Below are 17,997 nucleotides of genomic sequence, written 5' to 3' on the forward strand. Positions count from 1 at the left end.
TGATTTATTTTCCATGAAGATGTGTCCAGAGACCCGAGCTTACCATCACACACACCTCACATTTCACACCCAACCGGGACAGCGAGGTGGTCAGGGTCAAAACATGCCACCCCCAGTAAGCAAGATCTCCTATCCAGATTCAATCCTATAAGTCAAGCTGAAGCTAAAAAGTGTTTCATAATGTAGTGTGTCATAAGTTACCACTATGTCATAGTGGTATAATTTTATATATAACTTTCAGCATGCCGTGTTAATTGACACCATAGAGACATGCTTGCTGGCAGGAGAAGAACAGAGATGTGATTCTTGGCATGGAGAGCTGGGGTTAAAAATCACAGATCCTGGTTTTCACGTGTTGTGATACTCACGCGGTCAAAACTTCCCATGCTGCCGAGACGTATTCGCATGCGGTTGGCCCCCTACGAAACAAAGTTAACAGCAACATTAAAATATAAAAAAGAAACATAAAAAAACTTCAGCAACCTGCTTGAATGTCAGGATTGGCATTTACACATGAATAAAATGATTAAAACAAAGATTCTGACATCATTTAAACAACATGTCATCCATCATTCAAAAACCTGTATTATATCTTTCATGGAACACAACAAAAGATATTTTAAAGAGCCACACAGATGGGAAATCAAAAATTACCTGTATTACAGTGTATGATGTAGCTGTCCATCAGTGTAAACAATGTGCAAAGTAATTAAACCAAAAAGTACACGATTTATAAAGTTATTGGCTTCTAAAGTAAGGAGTCGACTCTGAATCGCTGAAACGAGCCGTTATAGATTTCAAATCTTTTGCCCATCTCTATGTACGTCACTAGGAGCACTTTGCACAATAATCTCCGCCTACTGTCTTGGGAGAAACGGAACTCTGACCTGCCCCACCCCCCCCCACACAGACGCTCTATTTGGTGTGAGAGCATCATGTCGAGGAGACAGTGTGTTTTTAATTGTAAAGGCAAGTTGGTTTTATTTTCACTTCCAAAGAATGAAGATCAGAAGAACCAATGGCTAAAATTCATTTTTACCACAATACCATAGCAGTACAACAAATCACTGATGACTGCTTTTCTAATCTCGGTGAGTACAAGGCGGGATTTTCAAAGAGTTTGGCCATAAAAGAGGGTTCATTACCAACTTTATTTAGACTAACAAGCATCTCCGAATCACAACACGAAGTATGATTATGTAGTTATGTGTCTGTTTTCTCCCGAGCGTCTTATCAGTATGTGTGCTGTCTGCAGCCTTTGCCTGCGCTGATCTTCATTTACAAACACGTCATTAAAATGAAGTGTAACAAGTGCTGCTAACAGATATTCTGTGATAAAGTAATCCATATGAAAACAACGCAATGTCTGTTTTTCACGTCTCCCTTCATCTAATGTGACCACACCCCCGCGTTGAACGCGCTATTCAGATTCAAACTGAAGCGTGCGGCTTGAATATGCCCACACAGAAGAAAAAGCAGCGAGACTGTTCAAGTTTTTTATTTTACTGTTTGCTTCGCGATGAGAGGAATAAAACATAATTCACCCCAAAAAGATGCTAACGCATTGTTTACCATGAAGTTGTGTGCGGAACAACCAATGTCAGTTGACCAATCAGAACACAGTATGCTACCGAAAGGTGGGGTTTAAGGAAACTGAATCTTTTGAACAGCTTCGCGCGAACCATTTGGGGATCTCTGAGATTTTAGGTCATTTTAAAATGATATTTTGACAAAATGACAATGTTTTTTAACCTTGGATGGATTTAAAGCTATTGCACAGGACTTATAAACAGTGATAGGAAGCTTAGAATTTTCATCTTACTGGCTCTTTAAAAAAAATTAAACGCTACTCTTTTCCAAGTAGCAATATCAAATAGTGACCATCAAAAAAATAGAGAAATATAGAAATTCATACAGGTTTGGAGCAACATCAATTTCATTTTTAGATAAACTGTTCCTTTAACTGAGAACACACACACGTCTAACAGAGAATCCAGGCTTAGCTGATCTTTATCCTTGTTTTTTGTGAGTAAATACAGCAGATGGTGGATTCCTTGTAATAATGTTCACAAACAAATGCATTATTCAGTACAGGGGTGGGGTAAATGGGTCAATCCACATACACAGACCGCAAACACGCACATACCCGTGAGAAGATGTTCTCCAGGGAGCTTGTCAGAGAACTCCGGGCTTTGTTCTTCAAAGCGTCCAGTTTATTGCGGCCTGCACTGGAGTTATCAGAGGTCAGGGTGCTGCCAGAAGCATTCTGCTGTCACACGAGTAAGAGAGAGTGAATGTGCCATATACTAACTGATCTGAGAGATCTTTGAAAACAGTGTTCTGCACTTGGTGACGTTTCACTTAATAGATTATAAAATAAATGGAAGAAAGACCATTTAAAATAACTTTTCTATTTTTCAAAATATAATAAAAATGTAATTTTCTCCTGTGATGGCAAATCTGTATATTCAGCATCATTACTCCAGTCTAATGATGTTGAGTTGCTGTTTAAGAAACTGTGAAACTGTGGCATTTCTTTCAACATTTATTTGAAATAGAAATCTTTTGCAAAATTATAAATGTGTTTAATATCACACATTTTTATACACACATGCATACAGTATATCTTATTAATATGCATGCTTATATTATTCAATACACATTAAGCAATAGCCACAAGCTAAGTGGTATTAACGGAAAGGGAAAGTTATAATGTGCACTGATAAATCATTCATAATAAGACCAAGAGTAGAAATTAAGAATGTAAATAGCGTTCATTTTGATTTCATTTCTTGAAAAAGCAGTTAGACATTAAAAAAAAAAAATTCCAGAGGTGATGTACTCTTGAGAATGTACCATGCCACAGACTCAGAAGGGCACCAGCATTCATTCAGGAGCTCTGTTCTAACCTATAGCTGTTCAGATGACAGCTATAGGTTATCCAATTAGAGTAAGGTCACAGTGTCATGACTCTGCAAGTTGGCGTGGGTGGGCAAAGCAAGTGGTGCATTTATGCTGTGTGTGTAGTTATGCTACCTGTGGGACCTCTCCGATATGAACATGAGACTTCTGCTTGGTCTCGCACAGTTGTCGGAGGTGAAGAATCACAAGCTCGTTTTCTTCATGATCGGACGCAGGCTTCATTTTCTAAAGCATGAGAAAATACAAACTAAAAATGCAATAAAATAACTTAAATTGAAAGATGTTTAGTTACTCTGTCGGCAAAATTTCTCTTTGTGTGCTTACCTGCACCCGCTCGAATATGTTGACCTGCTCGTCGCCGCTCAGTTCGGACAGGTACTTCTGAATGGCTAGCTTCGCCCTGGGAGGATACAAGCCTGGGGGATTGAAGGAGAAACACACTGGAATACTGTACTAAAAATGGGACGAGGATATTGAGTGAGTTGATGGAAGCTGGTGGCTGTACCTTCTATTCTCTCACAGAGCTTGTGCAAGTCATGCATTGGACAAGCTTCGCACAGTTTGATTTGGTTCTTGGAGCTCTGTAGAGCTGCTGCTGTGGAAAAAGCTTGTTTCAGGGTGAGCATTACTTCATCCACCTGTGTGCAGACAAATGAATAAAAAAAGTCTTGGTGAAATGCATTAATGTCAATAAAAAACATAATTTAAAATTTAAATTTAAAATTAATTCAACAAGTCAAAAACGTATACAGTGATATCGACTTGAAACATAGACAATGGAAATCTAATGGCCAATCATACAAGATTAATTATTCAATAACAAAACATGTTGTTTGATTTGTAAAGTTCTCAATTGGCATTTTGAAATGAGACAATCTTTCTGTACATGTGTGCAAAAACATAGGTCTAATTTTATTCATCCTCTGGGTGGAATTCAGTTAGCAGAGAAATCAGCTTACTAAAAGAAATATCCAGAAGACAGGCAAGCGAGAGTCATTGTTTCCATAAGGATAAATAATTGATCAGTGTGGTGACAACAGGTTCTGCAAGCAAGTCAGGACTCACCAGAGACTCACTAGCACACTGGAACACGTAACACACATTCTGGGCTGAGCCAGACTCCACCACATCCTGACAAATAAAGCCAAAGTGATCTGTCTTTTTAACACCCTGCGGGCACAAAATACATCATCAATAAGGTAACAATGCAACACAACAACATAATTATTCCCTTTATATAACATGATTCTGACTCTGAAATCTGATTGGATGAAACCTGTTCAAAACTGAGTGCAACTGAATTTTATATGATATACAAAGTCGCTATACTTCTTGGCAACAGCTTAGATTTAGTCTAATAAACTATACTACTTGGCGCAAGAGTTCTTTAATATTATTATTGGTAAGACACAGAATTGTTATTTACTGAACAATGGGATTATACAACAATGAAGCCAATTAGTATTTAAAGAGGTTACAGTGATTTTACCAAGTAAAAAGCTCTAAAACCAAACCAACCTACTCCTTACACACACACAGACCTGTGAAAAGGATGAGATGTCCTTAAAATTCTTCTCCAGAACCACAGATTTGGTGTCAGGGCTGATGAGATTCACTTCGAAGCGTCCAACCTGCACAAAAGAGCCATTTGAGAGCATACTTTGCCTTACTGAGTAGGAAGCAGCAGAAATAAAAACAAGTATCAAGTGACTGATAACTGAGCACGTAGTGTTTTTTGAGAGCGGTATTTGAATCAAAACAACTCTATTTATCATCAAGTTTGCAGAGGCTGCAACGGATTTCTCAACTAAATGACTGAGACACATATCCTTGAAAAATGTTTAAAAGGAAAACGTGTGACTGCTTGACTGTCATGCATGCTAATTAGCAAGATTTAGCATTTCGTCTCTCAAAGAACAGACATTTGCATGCGTAGGGCTGATTTAAAGGTTAAAGGGATAGTTCACCCAAAGCTGGAGCACAAAAAAAACACCTTTTCTTCCATGAAATTAATGTCAGTGGGGTTCAAAGTTGTTTTGATCTACAACAACCCTGTACTGAAAACACTGCTAAAAGAATCACCACTGACCTAATTTTTGGTTTACCATTTTTATTTTTTGTCTATTTAAATTGACTCCCATGCCCTGAAATAAGCATATGCATTCTTTCCTGTCAAACGCTAAGTCAGAGTATTCTGGTACCTAGTGTGTAGGCGAACTGAAGCAGTCACAGGACACAACACACAGTAAAAATAGTTTATTCTTACCCTCACTGGTGAGTGAAATTGCTATTGGCTAATGGCAGACATAATTTATTAACCTAGTAAGATATTCAGTCACTCATGTGAATGATTTACTTGCAATGAAGAGGATTGTCTATTAACTTTAACTGTATGGACAAAAACTGTTGATTGTTCATTGGTTGGCATTTCAACGCCATGCCCGCTTCCTTAACTATTTTCATGGCAAGTGAATTTAAGTTTTTTAAAGTTTGCTTTAAGTAAAAAGACAAAAATGAATTGCCCCCATTAAAAATTATTCGAAAAGAAAAAAAATATATATATATTAATATATTTTGCATTCCAACATGAGTAAATGATGAAAGAAATTGAATTTTTGAGGTCAAAGTTAATGAAATAAGTTAAAAGTAGGTGTGTATTTGTGTGTAGTACCTGGAACAGCATTGTGCGATTCTTGTCAGCATCAGAAGGCTGCACATTATTGGGTTCGCTAGCATGTCTCCTACGAGTCGACCCCCTGCCCGCCTCTCTGGGCTTTTTCTGCAGGCCGCCCGCCAAGCTATTACAGCGTGTACGAATCTCCTGCTGCTCCCCAAAATCAGAGTCCTCCAAGATACTTTCAGGAAAGACCCCTAGTAGGCTGCCTGTACTGGAGGAACTAGCCAGGTCCAGATTCCCATTGCCCTTCTCAGACAGCTCTTCCTCAATCAAGCTGGGCTCGAGTTCGTCGACTTTGCAGAGGGAGGAGCTTAAAGGGTCTTCACCCATAATGAACTCCACGTGGGCCTCGGTGGAGCTGCGCTGGCCATTGAGGAGCCGCAGACGCTTGCGCTCAATCTCGTGCTGGCGGAATTTGTCAATGCAGTCGTCAATCAGAGTTGAAGGCGCTTTCTTGTGGCTGACTGTCACTTTTCCACAGTAAAGCACTTCAAATTTTTGGGAGTTGTAAAAAGACTCATCGCTGTCTTGCCTGGGCTTGCTTTCTTCTTTAAGAGCAGCCTTGGACACCTGTCTAATGCTGCTAATAACCTCAGGCACCTGGGGAACAGTGTAAAACATTAGATCAACAATAGAAATACTTAATCAACACACTGAAAGGCAAACGAGGACAAAACGTCAATTAAAAGGCTCAGTTGTTGTGTTAAACTTTTGCAGGGAGACATGCAGATTGCATAACTATGTTCAGCCCCGGGGAACAATTTAGGAGTCAGTGATACATAAACCAAGGCAGACTGATGATATTGGAACAATAAATAATTAAGAACGCGAGTGTGCATTAAAGAAGCCAAATGGATATAAATCTATCAGACAGGCCTCCTTTCTGGTATTTGATATTACTGTCGATCATTTAGTGTGTAACATGAAGCTAGGAAAAGTAGATCTCTATTTTTGAACATCAGTATGAATGTTTTGAAACTAGGTGCAAGGAAATAGGTTTGGTTTAAACAGCGTTTGAGACTTTTTCAAATCGGCAACAGTATACATATCCAAACAAGAGATGTATAAGAATATCCTAATTCTATTTCCTTGTATCTTAATGTTTTTCTTTACAGGATCTAACAGGCATGTTTCAAACAGCTGATAAACTCAAATGTAAAAAAAGGTTTGTAAGAATGTCAAGTAAGTGGAGTTCTTGAAAATAAATCTTAAGACATTCTTAAATATTTTTGAATTTTCATAAGTACATCTTATTTTTTTTCAAAAGTTTAAGACTTAAGACACAGTGGACACTGTCCTAAATTTACGATTATATTAACACACTTTTTTTTTTAGGATTTTATTTTACTCTTTCAGAAAATAATTGTCGGGAACTCCAATTCACCTTCATTTTTGTCTCCACAACAATACTGAGAAAACAGATAAGATAACATTCTTAAGAACATTTTGCATTTCCAAACACGTTCCCAAAAAGTAATCTTAGGTTAGTAAAAAAAAAATAATAATAATAATTATATATGTGTGTGTGTGTGTGTGTGCGCTCTTGTTTTTGTGCCATATCAGGACATAACTCTGTATAATGACATAGGTATGACACAGGTATTACAAGGAGAGGGAGACTTATGAGGACATAACCCATGTCCCCATTTTTCAAAACACTTATAAATTATACAGAATTATTTTTTTTTTTGAGAGAGAGAAAGTAAAAATGCACAAAGTTTCCTGTGAGAGTTAGGATTAGGTGTAGGGTTGGTGAAGGCCGATAGAATATACAGTTTCTATAGTATAAAAACCATTACGCCTATGGGATGTCCCCACTTTTTACAAAAACAAATGTGTGTGTGTGTGTGTGTGTGTGTGTGTGTGTATTTGACAATATTTAGTCGATCCAACCGCTAAATTTTGACTGAAAACTGAACTTATAACAATAAATAAAATAAATAATTTTACTAATTAAAATATTATATTAATTAAATTCAGTAGCTTTATTAAGCCACAGCGGGGAACAATAGAATTAATTCAGTAGCCTTTTAACTTTGAGTCATCTCCCTATTGTCCAAAGTCAAATACACATTCATGCATTTGGGTTAAAAAAATGGTATATTAATTGGTTGAAACTGTCAGATATACCTCAAAATATACTATGTACATGACCTCTTGTGCCTTTGTTTGGCTCTGAAAAGTTCTGCCATGTCTCTTCAGCTCAAGTTTGTACAAGCTTATGGCAATGCTAAATAAGACAATTTATTAAGATATTTATTAGCAAGACACATCTTGTTGAGAGAATACAAAAATTAGTGGTGACAGAATTGGGCCTAGTGCCAGCGACTCAGAGGTGAAATGAAGTTCCACAGACTTTAAACAGACACTGGGCCAACTCAGGTCCTGTCCCAAATGGAACACTTCATGTGCACTATTGGTCTTGCAGACTTACAATGGCTGCTGCGTGCGCGTGTCCATTAAGTCCATGAGACCGTAGGGTGCCCCACTAGTCATTTTAGCATTTAAAAGTGTGCTCGTGAGCACCCCCTTTGTGGCCGTCTTGCGCCCTCGACCCGCACTGGGGCGAGCTCCACAGCAGACTTCTATTCGACAGTCAAAACAGCATTATGTCACGAAAGTGTGGACTCAGAGGAAGACTGCGAGAGTTTAGGGTGCCATTTGGGACAGGGCCTCACAGACTAGACTGGAAGAGCATGCTTGGCTAGCCTGATCTACATGACTACCATAAGCCTGGTATTAGATTCTATTGCAAAAAAAGAAAAAAAGAGAGAAGGGGAGAGAGAGATTCAGTCAAACGAAGGTGACAAGCCAAGCTCTGAGACAAATTAGCATGTTGCAAATGCACATAGAGCACAAAGCAGTAAACAAGAATCCAGTTGATATAATCAAATCTTCCAGGAACAAAATGACCTCAGAGTGCTTGCTGCATAAAAATACAAGGCGCCATACCAAGGTCACATGGATTACTTGTTCAAGGCAGTAATCGAGAGAAAGCTACGCTGTGGTCTATCTTTACAAAGATAAACACAGGTATGTTTGACAAATGTGCTGAAACCTCTAAAAACTTTCACATTAGAGGCATTGGACTTTTGACATTTTGCTTTCTTCACTGGCATAAAACTCCCCCTATAATAGAAGTCATCTTTTCTATGGGCTCGCAGGTACAACAAACACCTAACCCACCAAATCATAACCCATTATTTAAGATGTGGCTTGTTGAGAAGAGGTGTGCTTTCGGACTTACAACTTTCACCTATAGCTGACCACCAAGAGTGCAAAAAACAGGAGGGACCAGAAGTTATAAATAGAACTGGAATTTCAACGACTTGAGGCTGGATAAAGTTACCATCCAGAAAACCTTATAAACCACATTAAAGTCCACTCAGAATGCCTTAGCAACCGTATAGCAACACACTGGCATCCACCCAGAACAGACCAGCATGGTAGTAGCAAGGTCTGCATGGGCAGGCAGCACATTTCTTTACTTTGCAATTGGTCTTATGCAATTATTGCAGTATCTTCACAAGTAAGTTTGGAGTAAAAGTAAAGACACCCCAGACCTTTGCTGTCCAATGCACATCTCTCAGTAAATATGGCTCAGTTTAATGCAAACATTTTATTAAATCTCCCAAGGCCAACTTGTGGAAAATCACAGTGCAGCAGGGCGAAAAGGCTCCTTGAGATCAGGGGGAAAAGCAAACACTCACACAATCATTCAAGCAATCGTCTGTAGCAAATGGCCTGCCTGTATAAGCAGCACAAAGGGAGTGGCTGCTTGTTTTCAACTGACAGATGATATATTTCCCATGAACACTCACAGATTTCCGAAAAGTTCTACCTAACCAGCCTGAATAATCTGCAAAACACCGTTTTCTTTATCTGACTGCAAGAAGGCAATTCATTCTAGTGCTGTTTTTAGGTCACAAGCCCAGTGTACAAGTAAAAAACAGCTAAAAAAGCATGAGACACATTTGCAGGAAACTTAAGTGACCTCACCAGAAATCAACGACAGTGTTATAAGCCCCTAAATGGTCTGAATTATTTAATTGCAAGATGATGCTAGAACCCCATGTAGTCTAATGAATTATTTGCACTGAAACACATATGCAAGGATTAAAGTAAGAGAGTGTGAATTTCAAGCTGTAAAAATATTTAATGTTTATTATACTTTTCATTATTTCCCTCCCGTTCTCTCATTTGCATATCCTGCCTCCATCTGTACCAATAGGAAAATTTGTGTCATTGTATTACATGACGCAAGCCATTTTTAGAAAAACTTTGTTCACTTTACTTAGCAATATTTGCCTTTTTAACAAACTGGTGTCAAAGGCTTTTAGTGATTAGATTATTGATTGTTAAATCAACACTATCACTAAATAGCACTGTGCATTTGTCCCATATTATTGCTTAATTTGTGTTATATTGTGACTGGATTGGGCTAATGTCCAATGTCCACTTATTGTTCACTTTGCAATGAGTATTTGGTGTACCCTGTAAAGTGCCTTGAGCCTGAGAAAGATGCTATATAAATTAAACGCGATTATGATTCATATCTGCCGTAGAATTTAAAACAAACTGCTGTTGTGAAACATTCTGATATTTACAGATAAATGTCACTAGGGTTTATATGATGTAATCAAATGTCATGACATTCATATATTTTTAAGTGCAGGTGATTGTTCAAACTCTTGTGTGCCTCTCAAGCTTTTTAATACACGTATGACACAGAAACTTGAAACCAGCTGAGGAAAATTAAACTGCTGTGACATGTTTAATAGTTTAAACTTATTATTTGCACGTTTTCTTTTAACACAAAGAACTGTGGTGATAAATTCCAGCATTTCATTAAAAATAGATGAAATTCAAATACACTGATTAGTGCATCTGACCTCATATTTAACAAGGTTATTACAACCCGATCTCAGGGCAATTCGTACATATTTTACGAGATGGCTTATTTGTACGAATTCATACGACCACATTCGTACAAATTCATATGATTTTTGCCAAATCCTACGTATTTTACAAGTTGCACAATTCGTATGAATTTGTACGAATGACCTACACCTAACCCCGCCCCTAAACCTAACCGTCACTGGGGTTTAGACAAATCATATAAAATCGTAAGAGTGAGGTCGTACAAATTTGTATAAGCCACCTCGTAAAATACGTACGAATTGGTCATGAGATAACGTTGGTTATTACCAGTTTTGCTTTTGTAATTTAAAGAATGTGGAAAATTTCACCAATGTGCTGCTGTGACCTTACTCCTCCTCATGTTTGAAAGGTTGATAGGAATGCTTTAGAATGCGGTTCAAAAACCAAGATATAAAATGCAAATAGCAGTGGAGGTTTTTAGAAACTTACCAGTCAAGCCACATAAAAATAAAGTGAAAACAGAAAAGAGCACAGAAAGATTCAAGCAGGTTATTTATTTATTTATAAACAATTTATTTATAAGAAACTTCTAAAAATCACTATTTAAAGACAGGTTTGGTTATGGAATACTTCAGGGCCCATAGTCAATATTCTTAAATATTTCTAAGTACACCCCCCACAACACCACTCACTAGTTTGTCATAGTACCAAAATACAATTCACACTGGGACAAGACATTCAGAAACTCAAATCACTGGTTACATCCTGTACTGGACATGGACTGGCATGACATTCTAATTATTTTTACCAGGAAGACCAACTACAAGGTATTCAGGTCAGTTGGAGAAAGTGGGACACTGTATACTCTGACTAGTATGAATAAGTGGGTTATATCCTGTGCAACATTGATTTTAATTCATATTTTGGTGATCGCTCCCAAATGCAAAGCAAACAGCCCCATCTTAAAATGCATAAACAATGAGCAAACTGCATCAGAGGGACCCCAGGCATTTTTTCTTGCCCACAGCATAAACAACGCTTAATCACACATAATGTTTTCTTTTCAGTTCTATCAGTACAATGAGGCCCGGCATCTGCGTACATAGTATTTCATTATGAAAGGAAACATAACCTTACTTTGTTGCCCTTATACTGGGAGGGCTGTTCCATGCTGGAAGTGGAGTTATAAATAAGGGACCAGTGGGTTCCCCCACAGCATTAAATGTTGAACTACATTACTCCACAGGCATCTGGAAAGGACTGATCGGCTGCATTAGGAGCAGGAGATATTTTTATTTTGAAGTGCAAGCCGAGTAAGTCTCTGAACACTGGACAGACTAGTGCACGTTAGCACTTCGAAATGAGCCAGCATCCATCTTAAGACGTGAGCTAAGACACATTCCTCATGGACAATCTAGCACATGTTGCTATCCAGTCAGTTTTTCTTGCAAAACATACGACGGTGATGTATGTCGCCTCTGGAGCTCAACATGCACTCACAGGACGCTGAAACTTTCCCTTCCTCACATTCACTTCTAAGCACTCTTACCTCTGAGAATGTACAAAAATAGTACAAATAGCATAAATAATGTGGCAAGTGCAAAAAAAAATGATTACTTTTCAACTAAAATTCACAAAGCAACAAAAATATATGCTTGTTAATGTGTTACAAATGTTTAAATCCATGCATGTTTCACTCAGAGCAACAAAGTGTATTGAACAGGTGTCTCAAATATAGCTCAGCAGCAGACTCGCATAGGGTTACATTACAACTAATCTCTAATCAATACCATGGAATAGAGAACTCAAATGTAAGTGTAGAGCATCATGGTTATTATTGTTGTTTCAAGGCTGTATGGCAGCAATCAGAGAAAGGGGGGATTTCAATATTCTAAGTGTGTATTGTCTAGCTGATCTGACTAATCCTTCCCCTGCATTTGCCAGGAGAGATCTGACCCATCTTTACATGATGCTCCGTAAATCTAATTCCTCTGGAATAATGGTGGCTTAAAAACTTGCATTTATCCAACTGACAAAGACTTGTCAATCTTATAGCAGACTAAGCCTCAGGGTGCACTGGCACTGGCATTGTAAAAGTTTAGAGCATGGTGCATAAAGCATGGTGCATTAGAATAAAAGGTGGGGGTTTAAAGGAATGAAGATAGCTTTTTTCCCCTATGTGTTTTATTTATATATATGCGTGTGTGTGTGTGTGTGTGTGTGTGTGTGTGTGTGTGTGTGCACTTACTTATATCACTTTTGGGTACATTCACCAGAATACACACCAGTAAACTGAGGACCACCCAAAAAATTGAGGACATTTTGTATGTCCTCATTTGTTTGACTATACAGTGGCATTCAGCATGCTCTAAAATGGTTTCCAGGCTTAAAATCTCACTTGTCCCAAAAAATCACTTTTAATTGATTTGTGTACCTGAAGTGTGTATGCCCCCCCACTAAAGTGTGTATAACACAGCGCCCTCTAGGAGTACTGCACTTCCGGAAAAGATACACACTTTGGGGATTCTGGCCAATCAGAGCGCAGGAAGCCGCTATGGGAGCGGGACTTGGTGATCTGACCAATCAGAGGCCAATACGTCATCAATAAAGATGGCGGAGGCAAAAAACATGTTGATTGTGAATGAATTGACAGATAATCCACATTAAATTACAGATAAATTCCCAATAATTAGTATTAAATAAGATTAGACCAATATGCATTGAGCAGCAGGAGCTCTCGCGATTCATATTAGCATGTTTTACAACTTTTAATCCTCGCGTTTTTCTCTCGCATCAGAGTCTGCTCCGTGTGTGTGTAAAGATCGCGCTGCCCCGCGTCACCATGACTACAGCACTTACATCGGATATTAATGCTGTAGGAACGAGTTTGACGCGGGAAGGGACAGACACAATACATCATGTGAATTTGAAAAGTAACATATTTCCTTCCAAAAGCGGAGGGGCAACTGTTTAAATCTGTTATTGTGGGTGTGGTGATATACATCTGAGTTTATTAAATAAAAATATACAAGCAATTAAAATATGTGAAAACAGGCAGATTCGCTTGCTTTTATAAGTGATGTTATTTGTTTTAAGTGTTTTCTCCAACTTTGCGTCCTGCCATTTCCCTGACAGCGCAGCCAGGCCCCTCCCCCACCCAGAGCACGCGCGTCTGTAACCAGAGCAACACATTCACTTACAGCAAACAAGCAAACATTCTCTTTATGTTATATAATATTATATTATTTTATATTACATTATATATTATATTAATTATATTACATTACATTATATTCCTTCATTTATTATATAATTATATTATATGACATTACATTGCATTATATTACTTTATATTATATTATATTTTTATATAGAGGAAAGAAGGTACAGCAAACATCTTTTTATTTTATATTCTATTAATTATATTTGAAGTTTTTCTTAGTCGCTTTGGGGCATTTCTCAGATCACGACTAAAATTCTTATTCAACCTCCACGTTATCTACTTACTTGTGCACCTCAAAAGCAATTGCTCATCATTTGAACAAATTACAAATGCAACTGATTATGTACACGTTTTATCTGTTTCTTACATTATCAAATGCCATGTTGATCAAAATGTATGGTTCTCTGCTGAATTCTCCCAAGTCTTTCTCCCCAAAACATCTAGGTATTAATTCATTAAGTCATTAAATGCAGAATAGTAGTTGTCATAAACTGTCAAGCAAATTTTCTATACACTTCTATTAGACATTTTTGTCCTGAATTGTTGAATTGCAGAGGTGAATTCTGATTTTCACTAATGAAGGGGAATGTAAAGCATTCGATCATCCAATAATCCACCAGTTCCTTAAAATAGCTCAGAGTGCATCTCATTAAGCTTCATCTGAGAAGCATACAGACAGAGCACAACACAACACAGTGTTACACACTCTGGTAATTTAAGAACAACAAGGTACAAACAGGGTGAACAGCATGGAAGAAGTAAGGATGTGTGGTGGAAGAATACAGAGGTAAAACAGAGGAAGAGGTAGAAGAGGACAAGATTCTGAAGAAATAAGGGCCACTATCATGTTCTCAATATCATGACCTTATGGCCGAAGCGGGTCAAAAGGTGAGCTGAATGTTGGGAGAACAACCGTGTGTGTCCTCAGTCATTAAAACATTTGAACAGGTGTGCTTCTTCTTCTTTTATTGGCGGTTGGCATACCAATTTGGTGCATTTGGTGGAATGGAGCTCAACTCTGCAGGACAATGGCCCTCCAGGACCGAAGTTGCCTATCCCAGAGGCATAATGTAAAAAACACTTATACAAAGTATACAGGTGCTGGTCATATGATTAGAATATCATCAAAAAGTTGATTTATTTCACTAATTCCATTCAAAAAGTGAAACTTCTATATTATATTCATTCATTACACACAGACTGATATATTTCAAATGTTTATTTCTTTTAATTTTGATGATAATAACTGACAACTAAGGAAAATCCCAAATTAGAATTTTGTGAAAAGGTTCAATATTGAAGACACCTGGTGCCACACTCTAATCAGTTAATTAACTCAAAACATTTAAATCGTCTCTCAATAGTTCTGTAGGCTACACAATCTTGGGGAAGACTGCTGACTTGACAGTTGTCCAAAAGATGACCACACCTTGCACAAGGAGGGCAAGACACAAAAGGTCATAGCTAAATAGGCTGGCTGTTCACAGAGCTCTGTGTCCCGGCACATTAATAAAAAGGCGAAGGGAAGGAAAAGATGTGGTAGAAAAAAAGTGTACAAGCAATAGAGCTGGTAAGTCCCGCCCCTTCCGTAAAACCCAGCTAGACCTTAAAGTTGAAAAACCGTCAATGCAAGTGAATGGGAGAAAATAATTATTTTCTGGTCCCGTTTGAATTGTGCCATGAATGTGAACAGTGACAGTATATGGTATGATTTATCGGCTAGCAGTTGTGGAAAAGACATAACGAGAAAGACTACATGTCGCCTATGTGACGTCACCCCATAAAGTTGACTTACCTGTGGTTTTCGCCAACCTCAAAGATTTTGTCCTCTCCCTGAAAGAAGGTGGTGAAGTGCACCAAAGACACAGCCATGTTTAGCGGGATCCGTGAGCTAGAGCCATGTGCTAGTGTTGTTGACGTTTCAAACATGTCGAAAGCAGCAAAGAGTTGTAGTCCACAAAGTGCTGTCACAAAAAGTCTACCCCTATCAAACTTCTACCTGCTAAATTGTAACATTCTTCACACGAAAGATTATATAAAAAATTCACAGACAACATATGTTCACATTCATGTCACAATTCAAACGGGACCAGAAAATAATTATTTTCTCCCATTAATGAAATTAATCCCATTTGCATTGACAGTTTTTCAACTTTGAGGTCCAGTGGGGTTTTACGGAGGGGGCGGGACTTACCAGCTCTATAGGGATAACCACATCCTGGAGAGGATAGTGAAACAAAACCCATTCAAAACTGTGGGGGAGATTCACAAAGAGTGGACTGCAGCTGGAGTCAGTGCTTCAAGAACCACCACGCACAGACATATGCAAGACATGGGTTTCAGCTGTCGCATTCCTGGTGTCAAGCCACTCTTGAACACTCAGAAGCGTCTCACCTGGGCTAAAGACAAAAAGGACTGGACTGCTGCTGAGTGGTCCAAAGTTATGTTCTCTAATGAAAGTAACTTTTGCATTTCCTTTGGAAACCAAGGTCCCAGAGTCTGGAGGAAGAATGGAGAGGCACACAATCCACGTTGCTTGAGGTCCAGTGTAAAGTTTCCACAGTCAGTGATGGTTTGTGGGGCCATGTCATCTGCTGGTGTTGGTCCATTGTGTTTTCTGAGGTCCAAGGTCAACGCAGCCGTATACCAGGAAGTTTTAGAGCACTTCATGCTGCTGATCAACTTTATGGAGATGCAGATTTCATTTTCCAACAGGATGTGGCACCAGCACACACTGCCAAAGCAGTACCTGATTTAAGGGCCATTGTATCCCTGTTCTTAATTGGCCAGCAAACTTGTCTTCTATGGGGTATTGTGAAGAGGAAGATGTGACATGTCAGACCCAGGAATGCAGAAGAGCTGAAGGCCACTATCAGAGTAACCTGGTCTCTCATAACACCTGAGCAGTGCCACAGACTGATCGACTCCATGCCACACCGCATTGCTGCAGTCATTCAGACAAAAGAGACACAACTAAGTATTGAGTGCTGTACATGCTCATACTTTTCATGCTCATACCTTTCAGTTGGCCAGCATTTCTAAAAATCCTTTCTTTGTATTGGTCTTAAGTAATATTCAAATTTTCTGAGATACTGAATTTGGGATTTTACGTAGTTGTCAGTTATAATCATCAAAATTAAAAGAAACATATTTGAAATATATCAGTCTGTGTGTAATGAATGAATATAATATACAAGTTTCACTTTTTGAATGATAGTTCACTGTTATATTGACAAAATGACAAAGCATTTTGACTATCATGTTTGTAAACAATGACACAAGGACTTGTCATTCTGATGGCACTGATGTTCATTGATATTGTATTAAGGATATTGAGCAAGTTACAGGCTTTGTTTTTGTCTGGGTTTGTACCAATTGTTTTGAAAAATGCACTCACTGGTTTGCAAATCTTAAGAATTATTCAAGAAATGATATATATATATATATATATATAGAGAGAGAGAGAGAGAGAGAGAGAGAGAGAGAGCAGTTATTGTCATACAAAATAACAAAAAGTGTTTAAAAGAATCATGAATTAAGCTGGCACGTTTAAATGTTTGTTAACATATTTATTTGTTCTTACTTTGATTTTATAGCCCTAGCCCTAGCCCTAGCCCTAGCTGAGATCTGCTTCTGCTGCTCATACTGTGATCAGCCGCCCTTCCCCCACAGCACTCTCTGATCGCGCGCGCGCCCTTCCCCCACAGCACTCTCTCTGACTGACTCACTGCAGATGAGATGCTTGCATATCAGCCCTGCTGTGGGTTTGCAGACTTCAATTGACTGTTTTGATTAATAAATGCTATTACAGTTTTTTTTCAATCGCTTACAAGCGCTTACCCATACTTTAGATACTTTTTCTAAACTCTTATCACAGACTCACACCTACAAAACACAATTGGCCAAATGGATAATTTTCTTCTCGAAAACACATTTTGTTAAATTTATACTAAATCTTAATTTCAAAATAGAACACATCTTTATGTCAACACACCAACTTTACCAAAACACTGGAAATCTGACTCAAAATTAAATTATTCTGTCAAAGAATAACACTTGTTTTCACCTCAAAAGGTACATGCAGTCAATCAAAGTACACCAGGTTTCAAAATACTGGCTATTGTTGACATTACAAAAACTGCATAGACTTTTCAGTCTCAGTTTTACAGGTATTTGCATGCAAAACATGCAATTCACTGTTTTACACTAAATTTCTTGGTTAGGAACTGTATGTCCAAATGTACAGTAATGTTCACATTCAAAAGCATTCCAGTAAAAAGCTATTTTTTTCCTT

General features: G+C 38.2%; 1 protein-coding gene across 10 annotated transcripts in view; it reads right to left on the reverse strand.

Annotated features, from left to right (window-relative positions):
- LOC113053171 (TBC1 domain family member 4-like) overlaps positions 1 to 17,997 on the reverse strand; it is a 55,293-nt gene that overhangs the window by 17,606 nt on the left and 19,690 nt on the right. For 6 of the 10 annotated variants that reach the window (XM_026217967.1, XM_026217970.1, XM_026217972.1 and 3 more), the window contains exons 2-9: positions 5,594 to 6,199; positions 4,464 to 4,553; positions 3,988 to 4,092; positions 3,428 to 3,560; positions 3,247 to 3,338; positions 3,037 to 3,147; positions 2,147 to 2,269; positions 369 to 419 (exon numbers count right to left, since the gene is read on the reverse strand). In XM_026217967.1, coding sequence (XP_026073752.1) covers positions 369 to 419; positions 2,147 to 2,269; positions 3,037 to 3,147; positions 3,247 to 3,338; positions 3,428 to 3,560; positions 3,988 to 4,092; positions 4,464 to 4,553; positions 5,594 to 6,199 — 1,311 coding nt within the window. The remainder of the gene's footprint in view (positions 1 to 368; positions 420 to 2,146; positions 2,270 to 3,036; positions 3,148 to 3,246; positions 3,339 to 3,427; positions 3,561 to 3,987; positions 4,093 to 4,463; positions 4,554 to 5,593; positions 6,200 to 17,997) is intronic. The other 4 variants (XM_026217971.1, XM_026217969.1, XM_026217978.1 and 1 more) reach the window with 1 other exon arrangement.

Source organism: Carassius auratus, chromosome 34 (assembly GCF_003368295.1).
Source record: "Carassius auratus strain Wakin chromosome 34, ASM336829v1, whole genome shotgun sequence".
Taxonomy (NCBI): Eukaryota; Metazoa; Chordata; class Actinopteri; order Cypriniformes; family Cyprinidae; genus Carassius; species Carassius auratus.